The sequence below is a fragment of the Bacillus rossius genome, chromosome 5, assembly GCF_032445375.1.
Source record: "Bacillus rossius redtenbacheri isolate Brsri chromosome 5, Brsri_v3, whole genome shotgun sequence".
In the NCBI taxonomy this organism is placed as follows: Eukaryota; Metazoa; Arthropoda; class Insecta; order Phasmatodea; family Bacillidae; genus Bacillus; species Bacillus rossius.
In genome coordinates, this window is record NC_086333.1 from 71,111,182 (window position 1) to 71,133,016 (window position 21,835).

The 21,835-nt window shown below is 36.7% G+C and overlaps 1 protein-coding gene across 5 annotated transcripts in view; it reads left to right on the top strand.

The window, feature by feature from the left end:
• LOC134531991 (protein ECT2) overlaps positions 1-21,349 on the top strand; it is a 76,902-nt gene extending 55,553 nt beyond the window's left edge. For 4 of the 5 annotated variants that reach the window (XR_010075108.1, XR_010075110.1, XR_010075109.1 and 1 more), the window contains 7 exons: positions 325-444; positions 2,436-2,595; positions 10,875-11,029; positions 12,589-12,674; positions 13,926-14,097; positions 14,664-14,837; positions 15,254-21,349. Coding sequence is in view for 1 of the 5 variants with exons in the window: in XM_063368099.1 (XP_063224169.1) it covers positions 325-444; positions 2,436-2,595; positions 10,875-11,029; positions 12,589-12,674; positions 13,926-14,097; positions 14,664-14,777 (807 nt within the window). In the remaining 4 variants the exon portion in view is untranslated. Of the gene's footprint in view, positions 1-324; positions 445-2,435; positions 2,596-10,874; positions 11,030-12,588; positions 12,675-13,925; positions 14,098-14,663 lie in introns of all 5 variants that reach the window. The other variant, XM_063368099.1, reaches the window with a different exon arrangement.
• The last annotated feature ends 486 nt before the right edge of the window (positions 21,350-21,835 follow it).

The following is a 21,835-nucleotide window of genomic DNA, read 5'->3' on the forward strand; positions in this document are numbered from 1 at the left end:
TTTATGAAGATTGTGTGGTTCTAGTCTTTAATGCACTACAAAGGTTTTATGCCTTCTTGGGTTTATTCTTGAAAAAGTAAAAAAATATCAATATAAAAATGGGTATTTACATTGTGATTTTAGCATGCCCCTACACACATATAATTCTGATTTAAAATATTTATCACTTGCAATTCCTAATTTCCAACAAAAAATTATTGTAAATAGAGTGGTAAACTGAGCAGTTTATAACATCCTATTAAAAACTCAGGCAAGGCCATACAGCTAATGTTTTCTGTTGCCATGTTCGGCTCTTATCTGTATTACTTGCATTTTTCTTTGCAGGCGTATCTGGTTTCGTCTCAGAGGCACTTCGTAGTTCGCTGTGAGGTCATGGAACTTAGTGAGGGTCTCAGTGGGAGAGGAGACATCCTGGTGCTTCATCTCTTCACAGACGTGCTGGAGGTATGTTCGGTTGGTCATCTTGTGAAATGGAATACCTTGTGTGTTAAAACTTGGCCTCAGGCATACTAAATGTTTGTAAATGAATATATCGGAAATGGAACTGCAGTAATCGGGTGCATTACCTGGATGTGGCAACACAGAAAATGAAGTTCTAGCCAGTGAGTGATCGCAAGGAACCCAGTCAAACATAATGGATTAGTTATGAATAGAGTCCCGTAAAAATGGTTTTATTTTTCCTTAAATTTCGTTTTGAAAAAATCAAATTTCGGTTTTATTTCGCTGTTTTGGTTTTTCATGTTTACTTTAACTTTTGAGAATGGTTTTATGACCTACAAGTTTTGCTTGGCTAAATAATAGTGGCACGGCGTATACTCGTATACTGCACTCTAAAGTCAACACTATTGGCAAATAAAAATTGTAGGCTTGAAACAGCTCGGCACGGCCCGGTGCCGCCTAGCGCGCTGCCTCGGCACGGCCCGGTGTCGCCTAGCGCGCTGCCTCGGCACGGCCCGGTGTCGCCTAGCGCGCTGCCTCGGCACGGCATGTCTCAACTTAGTATTCTTTTAATATTTCTTGCTGCTGTTCTTTGTCCCGTTGACGCCGTATTCACTTGCTCTGCGGTCGTATTGCATTTGCTGAGAAGTGTAGTTACGGCAGTTAAAGGTCACTGATTTTGCTTATCAATCGGCGTAGTGCCATGTGTTCATGTTTACGAGTAGTAGAGGTGTAAAAGTAACGAAAAAAAGTGTACCCGTATGTATTCGTTACTATAACAATTAGTACTCGTTACTATCGTGTCGCTACGTTACTCGTTACTTCTGATACCGCATAACATGCAATGTTATGTTGCAGCAACGAATCGAGTCGTATTGCGTACGCGTACAGTATGACGTCACGTAAATAATAATAAATAGAATATAAACAATTAACAATATTTGATAATTAACAGTTTTTGTTAACCAAGAAACAATTAAATCTCATTAGAGCGGTTTTATTATATTATCTCTTTTAAGATAAAAACAACAAAAAACGTGAAAATACGCGATAATAAATAACAAAAACATACATATTTCTAATTTGTAAAAAATACTTTCTTATAAACAGTAAAAAACTTGGACGACAAATTTCCATATTATACTTAATAAACAAACATCGTTCTTTGTAACGTAAATTCATCGAATATGCGCGCGCATGCGTAAAACATACGAAAAATGTGAGTAACGAAATCCAGCCGTGTGTAACGTTTCGTTACTCGATACTAGATGGCGCACCCGTTACTCAGTCAGTACCGAATACATACGGTTTGCTACACCTACAGCTCTAACGAGTAGGTTGCCAAGCCAGTCAAACGTAGTTGAAAGCATGAGGTTGTTAACTGTTCAACATGAAAGGAAGAATTAAAATTTTATATTTCTCTACAAGATTAATGTGTAAATACAGCGGGTTGAAAATCATGGCAGCTATATTGTGTTGAAAACATCGCCGGTATTTTTTATTAACTTTGTGTTGATGCTCAGGTACATTTTTCTCTTTTTAATTAGTTTATGATTGCAATTACTGCTTTCGTTTCAAATTGTAATGATTACGTGACGGGAATACTGTAAATCATTATTTACTTTCATTTCTACAAAGCGGCCATGTTGAAACTTAGAAAAATGGCGATGTGCCGTCAACGTCGTGTTTACTTGTTTTTCGCGATGTCTTGCATGGGTGGTCTAATTCATTATTATCAGTTTTATTTCTCGATGCTGTGCGATTTCGGTGTTTTGTCGCGAATTAAGGTAAATTGCGGTGTTATTTCGCGATATCGCGATTCGCGAAATTTCCGTGTCTCTAGTTATGAACACTTGCTTTACTTTTCACATGGATCAGATAAAGCTGTCTACCCTCTACATTTCATGAAAGTCATTTAAAAGTAACAAAAGTGAAGGACTGCACAAAAATCACAAAATGCGTAGCAATGGTGTCATTTAACTCTGCTGGGCCCGCAGGTGTGCAAGAGGCGGTCTAAAGTGTTCAACTCCATGAAGAGTCCCAACACCACTGGAAGCACGCTGTCCTTGAAGCAGGGGAACTGCAAGCCGTACAAGCACATCCGCCTCATGCCCCTGACGCACATCAAGAAAGTCATCGACATACGGGAGACCGAGGGTGAGCATTGTTCATTTGTGTTGGAGAACCGAATAGATCAACAACGTTTCCGGCGATAGGACAAAGGGGTCAATCGGGGATTTTCCCAGAGCACCAGTTTTTTAGGTGGTGTAGAATTTGAGGTGCAAAAAAAAAATTTGAGAAACTGGACAAATAAGTAAAGTACTGCAATGATTTGATTTTCAAAAATACATGTAAAATGGGAAATTATAGTGTATACTAACTATTGCAATGTGCTTAAAAATATTAGCCCTTAATCCAAATATTTTAGAAACAGATTTAAAACTCATTTAACAATATATAGTACACAATTTTTTCATATATAATAGAATATATAATGTAGAATATTATTATGGTAGTTATAACAGCCGTATAAAACTACTACAACAATTTATTAAATTAAAAAAAAAAATCTAACTGCTCATTGCTTTGAAAAACCTTAGTATTTAGTTACATAATGTGCTGTTTCAAAAGTGATGATAAATAAGTTTGAATTTGTACAGTTTTATGATGTTAGGAGGGAACTGGAAAAGAAAGGGCGGTGGTTGAAGATTATCTGCTCAGAGTGCTAGCTACCTAAAATCAGGGCCTGCATAACATCAGGTTCAGGTTAAAAAATTCCAATGGTTAAACAAAAAAAATAGTGTGAAGACCTGAAACTAACCTCAAACAGCGGGGACAAACAAAACTGTGATTAATTATGATAATCAAAACAAATACAGTAAAGGTTATAGGCACTAGAATTAAATGTTTGTAATATATATTTTAACATTTTACAAATTATAGCAAACATTTATAAAAATACGGGAGGTGTTAGCATTCCTGCTAACTTTTTTTTTCTTTTTCATTCGGAAATGGCGTCATGATTATTTGCTACCGTTGACCACCGTGGACATGTTAAATTTGTTAGTTAATTTTAACTCTTTGGAATAAACTTTTTAAAGTTGCTTTGCTGTACCCGTTAATACGATTATATTGGTAGATTAGAAACGACAACATTAAATGTTGGTGAAAAAATAATAACTTGGAATCACATGTGATGTAACTAAACACTAGTGCATGTGATTATTCACAATTTTTTTTTATATTCTGAGGCCTTACTTAAGGCGCTCGAGTTTAAAGTCGGAGATCGCAGAAGGGAGTACCAACTAAATGCAGTGAGAAGTACGGTCCCTAGGCAAAAAAGATTGACCTGGATAATAATTGAAAACATCACTGCCTGTTTACTATTTAATATTTCCGCTTGGCATCGGCTTGGTACATTGAAATACAGAACCATTAACACAAATCTGCAGAAGATCTAGATCTCGCATTAAAGAAAAGGACATCTAAAGTAACCACATATTATAAACACTATATTACGGGTAATTATACAAATATTTAGAAAGCATTAGTTTTTCCCTAACAGGTCCGTTGATTACAATCCTGGATGACGTAATTGTCTATAACTGTTGTTTAGGCACAATTCCCAATGTTTTAGTCAAACCGGACTCTCGTTTCGATGTAATTATGCGAGTCTCACATCCCGCACCACAGCAATGTGTTAAGTCTGGCCTGCAGTTTACGTAAATTCTCACGTAGCGTAAAAAGGAGAAGTAGAGTTTATTGCGCCACATTACGATTCAAGAAACTAGCAAGATAATGAATTTGAGTTTATGATCAGTCAAGTCTCTCTGCTCATTGTTTTTCCTTGAAAAACCAACCCGGTGTCCGGCTGTTAATAGCGGTTGCGTCGAGGCTTACTTGTAGTTGCGCAGCATGGTGGACGATAACCCGGGCTGGGCACTCGTCGATGCGTAGGTGAATGGAACAGCCTTTCCATTTTAGCAGCGGCGCAACACGTCTGCACCCGCTAGCCGAAGTCGACTCCACCAGCCGCCAGCACCGTCTCCGCCGCTCGCCAGCCGCAGACCGTCGCCGGTTAACGCGTCACCATGACGTCATAAGGCTCAGCGCGCCGCGCGGTGTTGGCTTGCGGAAACACACACAAGCGCAGCGCCGCGAATGTCCGTAATGCTTTTGTTTTAATCGATCTTCAAGACGAAATTGAACCAAGTGCCCAACAATGTATCATAACATATGTTATATAATTAATTACCAAATTAAAAGGACGTTAAAACAAACAAATAATAAAAGTAAAGTTAATGGAGGCGTGGCAAACGCCTCAATATCCCCCCCTTAAAAAAAAACTAATTTAACACCAAAAACAAAAGAAATTTAGGTAGCTACGAGCCACTATAAGGCGAGAAAACGGGGAAGCACTCAAAACACGCCATTCAAGCAACAGACCTCAAGGAAAAGCAAGAAGAAAAAAGCACCCAGTGAGAAAAAACACGCGAAGAAAAACACTAGAGAGAGACAAAGTAAAACAATAATTAAGACCAAACAATGCTTTGTGCCACTTTCCCGTTTACTCGTTAACAAACAACAACATACTTCAAAAAAAATCTCTATTCACATGACTAAAAAGGGCAAAAACAATCATTTACTTTGATCGGGTGTGAACCTCTTAAGATGACTAATATGCGCCTTACGTGTCTCAAAACTTTTGTCCACACGCTGCAAAAGAACGGTTACTCCCCCTAAATGCCTTATCACCTTGTAAGGCCCCTGGTAAGAAAACTCTAATTTAGCGGTTTTGTGCAGCGCTTTGTTACTGATGGGAAAACTTTTGCAGAGCACCCAGTCTCCCACCTTAAAAGGATTTTCTAAGCGCCCCTTATTATATTGTTTCGCAACCTTATTCTGAGCGTTCTGGAGATTTTTTATAGCTTCTACCCATTTACCTTCTAATAACCGTGGACTACTGATCGCCCATAATTCCTCTCCTATACCCAAAATATTTAAAAGAGGGTGTGGTATTTTCCGCCCCAGAAATAATTCGGCGGGAGTGAAATGAGTGGCGTCATGTTTAGCCATGTTAAATCCTAAACTCAGCATATCCAAATTTTCATCCCACTGGCGATGGTCTTGATGATGATAAATAGTAAGTGCAATCTTGATATTTTTATTCACTCTTTCTACCAGGTTAGGGCAAGGATAATGCGGGCTGGTGTTAATCTGGCAAATTCCCCAACGAAAACACATGTTCCCAAATATTTGACTATTGAAATAGGCCGCATTGTCAGAAACCACATTCTCAGGTGCTCCAAAAATTTGCCATATTCTTTGCGTAAGAGCCTTGACAATTCTTGCCGCTTTCATGTCAGATAAAGGTAAAAAAAAATTAAATTTAGTGAAACCATCCACAATAATCAAAAGACAATTATTTCCCTCTCGAGATCGAGGCAAAGGACCAAAAATATCTATGAAAACCTTCTCCCAGGGACGCGTGGGCAGAGAAACGGAGTATTTACCCAATTTCGAATTTACGGTTTGTTTACTTAACAGGCAACTTTCACACGTGTTAACATGATTTTGCACATCTCTTTTCATATCCGCCCAATAGACTTCATCTCTCAATTTATGATATGTCTTGTCCACTCCTCCATGACCCCCAAACGCACTATCGTGATAATATTTTAGCACCATAGGCCGTAAGAGCTTAGGAATATAAAGTCTTTTCTCTTTCCCACTTTGTTGATAATATAATCTATGCTTCACTAACACGAAATTCTTATTCTTGCCCTGCAGTAAATCTCGCATTATATTTTGCCCTTCCCAATCTTGTTCTAACACCTCCTCAACTTTGTTGAATAGTTCTGGCTCCACAGTAAAACGCCCACACCTGATTACTTCACTCTCGTCTTCCAAATCCTGTTCACCGCCTTCCTCCTCAAACATCCGCGAAAGGGCATCCGCGACCACATTGTCCTTTCCCTTTACATGAATTATTTTGAACCGAAACCGAGTGAGCCTCATTACCCACCGCCCTATTTTCCCTAGTTGTCTCGGATGCGAAAACAACCAGGTCAAAGCCTGATTGTCCGTGTAAAGGTCAAATTCGTCATGCTCTAGATAAGTGTCAAAACGTTCCAAAGCATACACGCAAGCAAGAGCTTCCTTTTCATATGTGCTATAACCTTTTTCATGTCTATTAAGTGTTCTTCCAGCAAACATAATGGGTTGTAGACCCTTGCCAAAATCTTGCAAGAGAACCGCGCCTAACGCGACACTCGAAGCGTCAACCTGCACTACAAATCGCCTCTGGAAATCTGGTAACGCTAACACCGGTGGGTGGGAAATGGCTTTTTTCAAACCGAGAAAAGCGGCCTCCTCTACCTCACCCCAATTAAAAATAACCCCTTTTTTTCTTAAATTATTTAAAGGGTATCACAAATCCGCATAGTTCTCAATAAAGCGGCTAAAATAGCCCATCATGCCCAAAAATCTCATGATGCCTTTAACATTTCGAGGTCTCGCGAAATTTACAATGGCCTCAATTTTGTCAGGGTCCATTACAATTTTTCCTTCCCCAACAATGAAACCCAGGAACCGAATTTTCTTTCTGGCCCAACAAACTTTTTCAGGATTGACTGTTAACCCTGCACCTCGTAATTTTTGCAAAACCCCTTCCACATGTTCCAAGTGTTCCTCGAAAGAATTAGAAAATATACAGATGTCATCCAGAAAACTAATGACATTTTTAAATTGATATTCTTTCAGAATGTAAGATAAGATATGCGATAAGCATTGTGAGCCAAAATTTACCCCGAAAGGCACTCTTTTCCATTGGTACTGTCCCCACGGGGTAACAAAAGCCGTGAACTTCTTGCCACTCTCCTCCAACATGCATTGGTGAAAAGCAGCATTAAGGTCTAACACCGTAAAATATTTCGCTTGCCCCAAATATTGCAGCACAGTTTCCACCTTGGGCAGCGGGAAACCATCTAGTTTTATGCGATCATTCAAGATTCGGTAGTCCAAGACTAAGCGATACTTCCCCGGTGTTTTTTTTTTTTACTAAAAAGGCGGGTGAAGCGTACTCTGAACTCGCTTCTTCTATAACATTTTGCTTAAGTAAATCATCTATGATTTCCCGAAAAACTAGCATTTTGGGAGGTGCACATTGATAGGGCACACACCTCACCGGACGTTGATCAATTAATTCAATCCGGTACGGCATCAATTCACATTTTCCCACCTTTTCCGTAATTACATCGGGATAACGAAAACAAATATCCCTGATTTCGTCCTTTTGTTTTTCTGTTAAGTGTTCCTCCACCCCCTTTAAACCTCCGCAACAAACTTCAAATTTATTCTTGGGTGCCTCAAGACTAATTTTGACTTTTTTATCAAACGCGAAGCATAACCTCCTATTCTTACAATCCACTATAGCTCCCGTGCCCTTTAAGAAATCCCATCCTAAAATCAATTCTTCGAGTAGTCCAGGCATTACCCAAAAATCACGTGTCCAGGCAAAATTTCCTATTTTAAAGTGCAAACGTACTTTCAAGGAGATTTTCCGGCTTTTCCCGTCAGCCAAATGTACCTCAAACCCTGGCTCCGTTTTTAAATTTTTTTTTAGTTCGGGATGTCTCGTTATTAACCTACTCAAAAACGCCTGCTGTACAAATGAATTGCTAGCCCCGGTATCAATTAAACCCGAGACTATCTCCTCATAAAAACTTACCCTGACACACATATTACTTCTAGCTTTCAATACCGCCAGACGATGCTTATTTTCAAAACGAAACCCGCTAACCCTTTTTTTTTGTAAACAATTGCGAGACAAATGCCCCCACTTGCCGCAAAACCCACACACTCGTCTAACGTTATTCCCCTGACCTTTACTCTGCTTCTTCTCTGCGCATTTAGCGATGAGATGCCTCTCACTGCCACATGCATAGCACTTCTTTCTAATTTTATATTTATTACTTTGATCATATGCTGAAATTTCAGACTTTACACCCACCTTATCAACTTCACTGCACCTATCCACTCTCGTGACATTCAAGTCCGCTTCCCCATTTATCCCCACGCTACTTTCACCCTCTTTTAAAATGTTTGATTTTTCCTCCTCTTCGCATAAATCGGAAACCCAACACACATTATCCACCTCCACCGCCCAATTACTAATATCGAACAAGCTGGTGGGCCTCTCCACAAAACTACACTCCCTTCTAATGTGGGGATGCAAGTTTTCTAAGACTAACCGTATCCACTCCATTTCCCTCATTTGGACATTAAGGGCCGAACCATGGTCCAAAATGTCATGTACATAACTCAAAGTTTTTTCCCCCTTTCTTTGAAAACGACGGGTTTTCTCTATTATAAGTTCCTCTCTAACTCTACAAGGACATAAATTTTCCCATAACGCCTCCTTGCAATCAACCCAGGACATATGACTCTTATAACGCGCAATGAGTATATCGTAAGCTAAGCCTGTGCAACGCGAAGCAACAGCTAAAATTAAATCGCTCTCATTGGAAAAATAATTTGCGTTAGCTAGCTTGTCTACGGCCATGCAAAACTCTAATATATCCTCTACTTTTGCTGACTGCAGTTTCGGAACATTTTCTAATGATCGCAAAGCAAACTTATTTTTTAGAAAATTTGTACTAAGCGAGCCAGACCCACTCGCTTCTGCCTGTTCCGTTTGCCACGAAACTCTTTCTCCTTTCAAATGCGCCACAAACTTCTGTCTTAAAACATCTATGCTTTCGTCCGCACTGTGCTCGACTGACGCAGCTCTTAAATTAGTCATTATCTCCTCTTTATGTAATTTATATATCCAAGCCAATGCCATACTGGTGATATAAAAAATCAATAAGTATCTTAAACACCGAAAACTACCGCGTCTGCGACTCTGACCAGCAGAGTTGCGCAGTTTTGAGGCCTTACTTAAGGCGCTCGAGTTTAAAGTCGGAGATCGCAGAAGGGAGTACCAACTAAATGCAGTGAGAAGTACGGTCCCTAGGCAAAAAAGAATGACCTGGATAATAATTGAAAACATCACTGCCTGTTTACTATTTAATATTTCCGCTTGGCATCGGCTTGGTACATTGAAATACAGAACCATTAACACAAATCTGCAGAAGATCTAGATCTCGCATTAAAGAAAAGGACATCTAAAGTAACCACATATTATAAACACTATATTACGGGTAATTATACAAATATTTAGAAAGCATTAGTTTTTCCCTAACAGGTCCGTTGAATACAATCCTGGATGACGTAATTGTCTATAACTGTTGTTTAGGCACAATTCCCAATGTTTTAGTCAAACCGGACTCTCGTTTCGACGTAATTATGCGAGTCTCACATCCCGCACCACAGCAATGAGTTAAGTCTGGCCTGCAGTTTACGTAAATTCTCACGTAGCGTAAAAAGGAGAAGTAGAGTTTATTGCGCCACATTACGATTCAAGAAACTAGCAAGATAATGAATTTGAGTTTATGATCAGTCAAGTCTCTCTGCTCATTGTTTTTCCTTGAAAAACCAACCCGGTGTCCGGCTGTTAATAGCGGTTGCGTCGAGGCTTACTTGTAGTTGCGCAGCATGGTGGACGATAACCCGGGCTGGGCACTCGTCGATGCGTAGGTGAATGGAACAGCCTTTCCATTTTAGCAGCGGCGCAACACGCCTGCACCCGCTAGCCGAAGTCGACTCCACCAGCCGCCAGCACCGTCTCCGCCGCTCGCCAGCCGCAGACCGTCGCCGGTTAACGCGTCACCATGACGTCATAAGGCTCAGCGCGCCGCGCGGTGTTGGCTCGCGGAAACACACACAAGCGCAGCGCCGCGAATGTCCGTAATGCTTTTGTTTTAATCGATCTTCAAGACGAAAATGAACCAAGTGCCAAACAATCTATCATAACATATTATATAATTAATTACCAAATTAAAAGGACGTTAAAACAAACAAATAATAAAAGTAAAGTTAATGGAGGCGTGGCAAACGCCTCAATTCAACATCCGAATGTGAATATGTAGTTTATTAATTGCTATTCATAACTATTTGAGTTTATGAATATTCTCACACTTCTATCCAAAAGTGTAAGTAATTTATAGACCTTCGAGTTATTTACCCTTCTTAACTCCTTTTAAGCATGATCAATTAAAAAAATATTTTGCTGAGCCACAGGAACAGACATACTAAAATTGTATTTTAAAATCCCTTATAAGTAGATTATTTGGTGCAGTGTAAAATTGTGTGAGGGTTTTAATTTTATTTGAATTTTACTTAGAAATTATGTAAAAAAATTTGTGATTAAATTTTGTGAAACGGACTTGGTTAACACGAACCTTGTTAATTGCGAAGTGACGAAACGATGGTCCCTCCAGGTTCGTGTGTTTGAGGTGGACTGCAGGTGGAGCGTGTGGTGTCTCGTGTTCCAGACTGCCACAAGGTGTTTGCGCTGATGTGCCGCGTCCCTCAGGAGCTGAAGGAGAGGGTGTTCTCCTTCACGATGCTGGACGACGACGCGGACAAGGCCGGCCTGCTGAAGATCTTCTGCCGGCAAGTGGCCAACGCCTTCTGCCGCACGGACGCTGTAAGCATCGAGCGCCCGCCGCGGCTGCTGGTTTGTGTGACGACCATAACCATAACCAGAAGTCTCAAAACACGCACTGTGGTGATACTCTAAATATTTTACTACCTGAAATTTAAATGATGGTTAGGTTAGAATAACTACGTACAGTTTAAAGTACTGTAAAACCATTTCAACGATATAATTTGTTAGTTTAGGTCTGTGGGATTATCGAGGAATTATAGTTGGAAACCGTACCATTTTTAGATTTTATCCAAGGAATAGTCTCCACTCTAGGAAGTAACTTTCACACCAGAACCCTCAAACTATTTAGGGTCCTAGCCTTAACTTTGTCATGCGATTGGTGAATTTAGAAAATTTGCGATTCCGTGAAGGTAGCAGCACACTTGTTGCTAGTTCAGTGTTATTTCTTGGTGCTGATTTGCTAGTTTCGTGTTGCTGCTTTCACTAGTGTCATGTTTATTTTGTGGTGCTGATTTTCTATTTTCTTGTTATTTCGTGGTGCCGATTTGCTAGTGTCATGTTATTTTGTGGTGCTGATTTGCGAAATTCATGTTATTTTGTGATGCTGACTTCACGAATGTTCTTAATTTTCCATTGAATGGTCAGACTACTTGCGTGATCAAGCTAAATGTTTTACCAGTTGGAAACACAGGGAACTCTGCCATCAGCTGGTGTGTTTTCTCTGGGTACTCAGTTACCCTTCACCCTAAAATTCCAATAATGCTTCATGCACATGTTATTAACCCATAACCCTTCTATTTTGACTCAAATGTTTACTCCTAAAAGCGACAAAAAATAGGTTTCATATTAGTGGAACAAACATTGTAAGAATCTTGACTTTTTGCACCAGTTAATGCTCTATGAGTTTTAAGATGCATATCTAGATTTTATAAAAAATAGTATTTATTTTTAGTCTTGTATAATTTAATAGCATTTAACAACATATCAAGCATTTCAATATGCTTCGTTATTTTCTATGTTTCTCAGGCATATTTTTCCTATTTAATATATTCAAACAGTAGTAAAGTATTTTTAATGTAGCTAACAAAATGCTTACGTAAAAGGTTGCATCTTAAATTGCAATATCCTTGGATTGATATTAAATGATTTTGTTAATCCCAATGTTCAATGTGTAGACTTAAGAACATAAACCCATAAACCTGAATTCATGTTAAATTAACAATTTTTGTGGTCTCCATCCTTGAAATGCTGACTAATGTGCTTAAAATACTGTATTTAGGGCCCTAAATAGTTTTGAGGGTTCTGGTGTGAAAGTTGCTTCCTAGAGTGGAGACTATTCCTTCGATAAAATCTAAAAATGGTACGGTTTCCAACTATAATTCCTCGATAATCCCACAGAACCTAAACTAACAAATTATATAATTGAAATTATTTTACAGTATTTTGAACTGTACATAGTTATTCTAACCTAACCATCATTTTAATTTCAGGTAGTAAAATTCTTAGAGTATCACCACAATGCATGTTTGAGACAATTGGTTATGGTAGGAATTTTAGGTTGAATTATGGCGAGGTAATACATTTGTGGTGTGTTGCAGGAAGAGTATTTGTCGACACTGGACTCAAACCAGTTGGACATAGACACCAGTGATGCTTTGGGAGGCACACTAAGCAAGGCGTTCAAGTGAGTACTCGTTTTCATTAAAGTCCTTTGACATTCTTGTGAAATGCAGGCATTATATTTATTGCTGATTATATTTTTGGATTAATTTCTTATTTTAAATGTAAGATTTTACTGCAGGTTTTATTTTATGAATTATTTTATTGAAATAATTTTTACATTCAAGTTAGCGTTATATTCCAGCATGTTTCTCATTTGTTTATTTTTAATTGAGAGTTTTTTGAAGGTATTCAATAACTCCCTTTTATTTTGGTTAGCCCTACTTCCTAGAGCAACCTATCTTTTAAAGCCTGTGTGAATATTATAAATTTAAATTATCTAAACAAATAGTTTAGTATGCTTATTCAATTCAATTTCAAGATATTTAAAAATAATGAATTCAATAATTTTTCCCCTCTGTATAATACTTTGGGAAAACCAATTTTTTTTTAATTGTAAAAATATCCGGGAAACTAATTTTTATATTATGAAAACATGATATGCTTATTTTTCATCACAATCGACATCACATAACAAACCACTACTTTGCACATGTATTGACCAGACAAAAGCAATAAGATATCACAAAAAAAACACACATCTGTGAAACGTAATTCAACCCTTGTTCATAAATGCAGTTGAAATAAAAACTTAACTGTATAAAGTACTCAAATGTACTCAAACATATTTTTAATAATATATCTTGGTTTCAAATATTTAAGCTATAAATTTCCGTTTCTTTCAGAAACATCAGAGCGGTTTTACATTTGAACATTGGTCATAACATAATGTTTGATCAAAAGTAAATTACAGGAAATGAGTAAGGAAAAGGATTTTTTTTCCCCTTTTTTATTATGTGTTTCTTATTATATGTACTTATGTATCAATATTTATTTGTGAACTTTAAATCTTTTGGACTACTAATGGTTTATGGGATGGATGAGATGTTTTTGAAAGACATATTAATGGTAAATAATTTTTTTCTATATACCTAGTCAAGTGACATAATTTCAATACCATTGCTTCCAATCTCAATCCTGATGCTGAACATCCAATATTGTTCCCAATTGAATCCCATCGTGAAGTAAAAATGCCATTCTGGTCCACCTGTGTAATTACCTTTCATTAAGAATTGAAAATGAAAAAGGTTTTTAAATTATCAGTAATGATAAAACAATCAGATATGTGTTGATCCATTAACTGCGGGTAAACAAAGAAATTTTAAGGTCTTGACTGTGTATGTGTGAACAGTGTTGGAGTTTGCTTGTCCCGCAGGTTTGCATCTCGGACGCGCATGAAAGTGGGGCGGGCGTTCAGCTTCAACAAGACGCCTGGCAAAATGAAGCGAGCAGTGTCGACGATGGTTAGCCCGTTTGGCAGCACAACCAACCTTACCCCACCATACCATCTGTCGCAAATGAGGCTCGCCAGTTGCAACAACCTCAGTGTGAGCATTTTTTTCTTTTGTCTACGTACTTGTTACCAGAATTTAACATGTATTACTTAACTACCATTCCACAGTGCCGAAAATCTTTTAAGATCTAAGACCAGACACTGCTTTCCTCACTAGTAATTATTAGGGAAAAGATTATATGGTTAAATTGCAATAACACATGTCAAAACACTGAAAAGCAAGCTTTGCTTTCTGACCTATGCCTTTCAACTGTACCGATAAAAACTTCTCCACCCCCACACCCTTCCCCCCCCCCCCCCCCTTCTCCCATTTTTTTTCTTTATAGTTGCTCCTTGTATTTTTAAGAAAGGCCATGTAAACTACTCTACTGACAAAAGAGGCACCAGTTAAGATCTAGTATTTATCGAATAAATGTACTAACTGAAATAATTTTTAATTTCTATGTATACCTGTGTGATTTCCCTCTTAAAGTATAACAATTTGGGTCACGTATTCTTAGTTGCATTGTTTCCGGTTTTGTTTCCGTGTGTGTTCCCGGCGGCCCCGGAGGGGGATGGTGGGGGAAGGGGGTCGGCTGGAGCTGTGGCGCTGGGTTGCAGGAGTTGGCGGGACGCCCGGCGCGGGAGGAGACGTACGTGGCCCCCATGTCGGTGCAGCCCACCAGGAAGAACAAGTGCTCGTCGATGACCATGCCTTCCCTCCGCAGGTTATAACAATTAGTACAGGGAAGAGGGCTGACGCGCGAAGACTGGTGTCCAGACTCACTGGCCTTGGTGAGTAGTTATCATCCAGGGTGTTCAACATTGTGGGATTCCCCGGTGATTTAATTTAAGAGAAGTTGTCACGTTACAGTCATCCAGATCGTGGATGAATTTTTTTCCCTGATGGTGTTTTAAGCATATTTATTGAAACTATAAATTGGCTTTTGCAAATTTATGTTTGAATTATAATTTTTGTTATATGATCATTATAATTATTATAGACACAAATTGAGTATGATCATTAGGGACAATGGATAATGGTAAATAGAGCCTACACATCACTACTAACCTTTATTATAGTTGTGAGTCTTGACAACATTGATCTGTTTCACCAGCTCTGGAAGTTAAAGTAATGAACGTACAGTATAAATTGTTTCATTGATCTGACCTGAAGTGGACCAAGCAGTTTTTTACTGTATGTGTTGCAGCTGTATGAGTTCCTTCGCCTCGATGCGAGGTTAAACTACCTCCAGCAAGACACCAAGAAGGTTATCAAGTCATCGTAATCGGTTGATCGCTGATGATCAGCCTTTTCCACAGCCAGCGTCGTCGTCTTCCCACTCTCGGATGGTCCTAACTTTCGTTCCCCCCCCCCCCCCAGTTTTCTTCCTCTCGATCTGGGGACTGTCTTGAGGCCCGCACTCGGTCAGCTGTGTGGGGCTCCAGTTATCATGCCTCCCTCTGGCTAGAACTTCTCTATGTGTGGGCTTGCACTTCATCAAGGCACGTTTGCAAGTGCAGACTGTTAGTGGTGTCATCATGAATTATTGGTCCTAATTTAGTTATCTGCACCAAATATATAGAGTTTCGTAGTATGAAATATTTTTCTATATGAAGTTTTACATAGATAAGTAACTGCTGAAGGGAAATAAATTATGATATTAAGTATGTTACTTTTAAGTTTGTTCCCATTGTGGAACCTTAATCTTAATAAATTAATAGCACTGAAATAAACATTAAAAAGTTATTTAAGTAGCACTTCTTTTAGCTGCAATGCCAAGAAACTGCATCGTTTTGTAAAATATTGCACATTAGATTTTATGCTGGCATAAAACATTTTATAAAAATATTAGAAAGATCAGGTGTCCTTTAAAAATTTAATGATATTTGGTACAAAAAATAATTTTCTTCGTCCAAAATGGTCTCTTTTTAAGGTTGTACATATTCTAAGCAGTGCTCAGCTGTGAATGTGAAGAATTACCATTTGTGTGAGCATTGCACAGTGTTGTGATAGTTTTGAATGTATGGTAATTTGTTTTCAGTTAGAGAGTGTAACAGTATTTTGTGATTTTATCTATTTGTGCAGTTAAAGATGATTTAATCGTACAGAGAGAAAGCTTTGGGAAACTGAAATGGAATTTTATCCTCCACTATCAAAATTTTAATTTTTAATATGTATAATTTTGTTTTATGCATATCTGTAATATGAAGTTGACAATATATTTTAAGGCATACATATTCAGACAAACATCTTTGTAGTTTTGTCATTCATTATATAGATTTATATGTCAGAAACCAATGGTTGTTAATAAAAAAAGTTTTTTTTTTGTGTTAAAATATGAGAAAAGCTGTGCATAATTTTGATAGAAAAGAATTGAACTAAGCCAAATTACATAAAATTTTCATAAGAGTATGCAGTTATGAATTAGTACAGTATGTGCTGTAAATTTAAACATTGACAATAGTAAGCTTACAAAATTATGATATACACTTATGAAAGCATGTAGGAGCAGTCAAAATAAATGTGACTTTGGTCCTTTCAACTAATCTCTGCATTCAAAATAAAATTTACAGTTTTTTTTTTTTTTTTTTTTAATCTATAACTGTCTGTTGAATCAAGTTTACTTCATTACTTATTTTTCTATGAGCTGCTTTCTGACTTGAAAAGTGAAACAATAGACTTTAAATTTTTTTAATTTGTGACTGTTAGGAACAGAAGTTATTGAACTTTTGGGTACTACTCCAGTGAAACATTTCTGGTTATTTTGCAGTATTCTGTGCTACTTATTTTCTGTGGTCACTATTCATGACCATGTAGAAGCACATCAAAGTTTTGCTGGTCAGCAATGCTGAAAGATGGTCACAAATAAGAACAAGTTACAACACGACCTTATATCTCCTCTTTATTACTGTTACTCTTCAGTTATTTTGTGTTTAGTTTGGGTGTCTTTTTTTCATTAGATACTTCCAAGATTTATGAAGCTGTAGTTTTATTATATTTAATCAAAAAATTTACAAGCAGTTATAAATCTAAACCAGTTTGTAAATATTTGACTACACATTTGTGGCAATTTACAATCGAGAATTTCATGTCATATCCTATGTATCTATCATGCATGACACTTATCGGTTTATAAATTTTGAAAAACCCAAAACATTGAAGAAATTGACATCAGTAGCTAGTAAGGTATGTACTAGCGCTACTTAGTTATTTTTGTTACAGTCAAGTTAAAGAAATTTGTTTTAGGTATCATCATATTCATTATTTAGATCTGCAGTGTTGTATACTATTTGCATGAAAAAAAATTCTGTATTTCATTCAAAGCAAAAAAGTTATTAGCAATACAGTATTTCATAGCCTGCTATCATAGAAAAAATATTTTTGTATTGCTGCCAATTATTTCAGTAAAAACAAAATTTGTACTTGAGTGTTAAGTTTTGACAAAACAACAAAAAAAAAAAAATTAATGTGAATATTCTGATGCGTACTATGGCAAACGGTTACTATCTTCGCCTTTTTTTTTTTTTTTTTTTTTGTGTATTTCCTTTAATGCATGTGTGATCATTGTGAATTTGTAAGAACTTGAAAAAAATGAGAAGCCAGGCACAAAGTTTGATAATTTTCTAGTAAGCTTAATCAAAAGAATTTTGATTTCTCTGTTCTCATTGTCAATTTTTTATAGTGTGGTAACAAATTAGTATATATTATTATAAAATAATATTTTAAGTCTGGGGAATTGTAGAAATAGAAATCTAAAGATGCTATCTTGGCCATTAAATGTTTTATATAGTTTATTGTGATACTCACATTTTTCAAGGGGTAATGTGCACATTAACAGATTTTTCTGATATTAAATGAAATATTGTTGATAATATTACTATAGTGGTAGTCATTTCCTTAAAAATTAGTTTAGTAGCACACTGAACACTGATGAATTCAGGGAACTTTTAAGTATTTATTTGAATCTAAGACTAGTGCCTTTTTTGATCTTCTAGTTTCTATAAATGGAAAATTTTAACCTTAAAATTTAAAATGCATTTCAATTTAAGTAGGTAACATGTGTTTGTAAAAAAATGGATGTGTTGGTATAGATGCACTAGTGCTTTCAGTTTGCTGAACCTACAGCATGCTCAGAAGGTTATGTGCACAGGCTGTACTTTTTGAACTTGATTTATGTGGCTTCTACGCCCTTAACTCTTCAACTGCATCATTTGACTTATACCTCACATGCATAAAATATTGCTTGCTAGTGGTATGTGATTTTTGTTGATGGGGTGTTTTCCATCACTGTGATGCATGTCTCTGGTCAAACTAGTTTTCATTTGGTGCAGCCAGTTGTAAAATGAATAGTTCGAAGTGGCATGTCTTTTTTTTTGTCATAGAATCGCGTATTTACATATTGTGTGTAATTTCTCTTGTGTTGTGATTTTTGCCTGCAACCCTAGACTGCTTGGCACTGAAGGCTACACTTTTTGGATAAAATTGACTTTTTTTTCTGCAGCAAAAGAGTTAAGTGAGTAGAGATTCTTCTTTGACATGTCAAGTGAGTGGTACCGTTCTAAAATGTAGGTTATCCTTGTCTTCGCTTACAGAGTGGTCTACCTGTGGTTATCAACATTTCATCTTGACATGACAGTAGACTGTTCGCCCCTTTTTCTCGTGCCACATTCTGATCTACCATCTTGCTAAATAACAGGGACTACTTATTACAAATGTGAATAGTTTTACTTATTACAAATGAAGATGAGTTTCTCTGCAAATGTTAGGTTACACCTGCCACAAATATCAGTCTCTAAATCCTTTTTGGAGCATTTTAAAATCAGGTAACTTTGAAATATTAATTTACATTACATTTCATGCTAATTTTAACTGACTAGAGTAAAACAGTAGGTACACAGCCCTTTAATTTTTGGATATAAAAAAAATTTCAAGTCTTGACTGAAAAAATATTAGCAGTTTTAAAAATGTAGAAATGAAATATAATATGTAAGTTTTGACTTCAAATTTAGGCCTTCTTAGTAATTTACTTGTTTACTAAATATATATAAATAAATATGATTATAAAGGTTTTTACTACCAGTTAAAAAAAAAAGGAATGTATTTGTCATCATTCTCTAGATTTTCTGCATTTATTACACCCTGCAATTAATCAGATAAGTGCATTGTCAGACCTGAAGATTTTAGCGTTCTGCGATTCAACGGGGCATTCAGCAGTGCCGATTCCATCTACTCTTGTAAACAAAGATTGCCCATTACAGCTTTATTTGCATCTATCATTTTTTGTTCTGTTTTTGAGACCAAAGAACAACTTTGATACACAGCTCATAGATTTCTTCTATGAACTTCTCTACATACATTCACTTTAAATCTTTCAATTCTCCTTGTCACTTTTTGTTCACAATTGCTGGAGAATAAACCTCTGAAAATTTGGTTTGCCACACTGTAACCATTTTAACTCTGCTACAAATTTTTACAGTGTATTTTAAGATGTACTGGTGATAGCTTTTGTTTTTTCACAATCCTAACATATCAAAAAGTCACATAATTTCTATTAATAAACATGGCATCAAAAAACCTGAAATAGCAAACAACTGATTAATTCCATTACACTTATGAAGTTTTAACGTACCAAAAACATTTACCCAAAGGCAATATATAATGCTGTAACTTCAGTACTTGTGTGAAATAATGCTCTGGGATGAATGTTTTTGATCTGTTTAGTCAAAAACTTGGAAGTGTTGTTTCATCAGTTTTTCATCAGCTGTCTCCATGTTTACGAGCGGAACATAATTTAAGTGGAAAAATGCCAGTCCAATCTTTGTAAATATTTATGAACTTTGCTGTTTTTTCGTCAATCGGTTTTAATCTTGAAAAGTATTTGAAAACGGAAATAAGTGCATGAACAGAAGGTCTGTGTTAGGCAGTCATTAGTCCTATTGTAAACTATGCATCCTTTTCAATCTCTGTAACTCAAAAAAAAAGTGAATCTTAAAATTGAATAAATTTGGCAAATGTAAAACTACATCAATTGGGAGATGCACCCCATTTTCTGAGCTTCATGAGTCATATAAGTAAGTAAGCTTCTTATAAGTAAGTTATGACATAAAACTTAAAAACAAAAACCAAAATGGCTGGATTGTTTTTTTTGTTTTCTTTCTCCCTATTTGTAATGATGCGTTCATTTTAGATTCTGGTAAATACTGTAAGTTGAGGGTAAAAATTTGCCATCATTATGAGATACAAGCAGTTATTCTAGATATCCATGTGATTCGACCGCTCTCTATGGCCAGATGAACGGGAAGGCAGTGAGATACATGAATGCTTTGGAACACGCCTGCTAAACTGTCACAATACTTTGATGTAACCACGTAGGTAGTCCCAGCGATCCAAGCTTACCTTCGAAGTATGTAGTGGTTACAACCACGATATTGGGTACAGTTTCAACATTACCTCCTGTGAAGTATTGCTGACCAGAAATAAATATTTTTATTTATAGGTCTTCTTTTAGCATTTTAATGGGAATTTCAATTCAGCTTTCTTTCAGCAAAAAAATGCACAGTAATTAAAAAATTAAATTAAGCATTTGGATGTAAACATTTATGGTTTATTACAAAAAAATAGTTTGAAATGCCTTCTCTTTTTTTAATGAAAAAATATATATATGTACAAGTGTTTACTGTCAGTGATGTCCAAGTATTGTAATTCTAATTTAATTTTTAAGAGTTGATGTAGATGCAAGAAAACGGTTGACAAATTATTTTGTGAGGTAAACAATCTTTTTTTTTTTAATTGTGGAGTGAATGCTGAAGGTTACTGTAGTATTTTCAAGTGAAGGATATGTGTTGTGTTGATATATTGCCATCAACACTGTTCGGCAAGTATTTGTAGTTACTTTTATAAAGTGTTTTAGGTTTCTATAGTGTTCATAAAACGTGTTGGCAGGATGCTAATGGCAGCCAGAGTTGTGAATGTATGGTGTGCCCCCAATTGTAAATAAAAATTGTTCTCCACTGTTATGAATCGGGCAGTATTCTACTTCTAAATAAACTGGTGCTATTTTATATGTTGTCGTCTGTGTGTGTTTGTGTGGTGTTAAACGATAACCAATGTGTATTTCGGGATAATATGAAACTGAAGCCTTTATTTGTAAGGCAAAGTTAAAGCCATGTAAGATTAATGCTATTTTTTTTTTCCCTGAACATAATTATTAATATGGTCTATATCGTTAGTGTATATATATTTTGTTTAAAAAATGTAGCTTAAAATTATTCTCAACAGATATGCAAATAAATATTAGCTAAAATGACTGCTAATTTATTTTTAAAAAAATCCTGTTTCACAGTACATACTCCAAATAATCCTCTAATTTTTTTGTAACATTTGTATGTGTGTGTGCTGGCACACACACACATGCTAAGCCAAGATTTTGGCTAGTACCTTTTTGTGTTTCAAGGTGGAAAATGGTGCTATTTAAGCAGTTTTATTATCTAAAAATTTATTGCACAGCACTTTATTTGCCCCCGTTTGCCCCCACTTAAAGGTTTCAGAGGGGGGGGCAAAATACCCTTGCCCCCCCCCCCCCCCCTTGTTGTTGCGCCTCTGGTCTTGGCATAAAACATTTTTCAAGATAAAACATCTCAAGGTTGATCATCATTGTCTAATAAACTACCTTGGTTTTCAAAATTGAGCCATGTCGAAGTGGGATATTGTACATGAAGAGTGTGGGCGCAGGACGGACGAGCTTTGATATCATTCCCTTGCACAAGAAGTTGAAAAAAGTTTAGTAAAA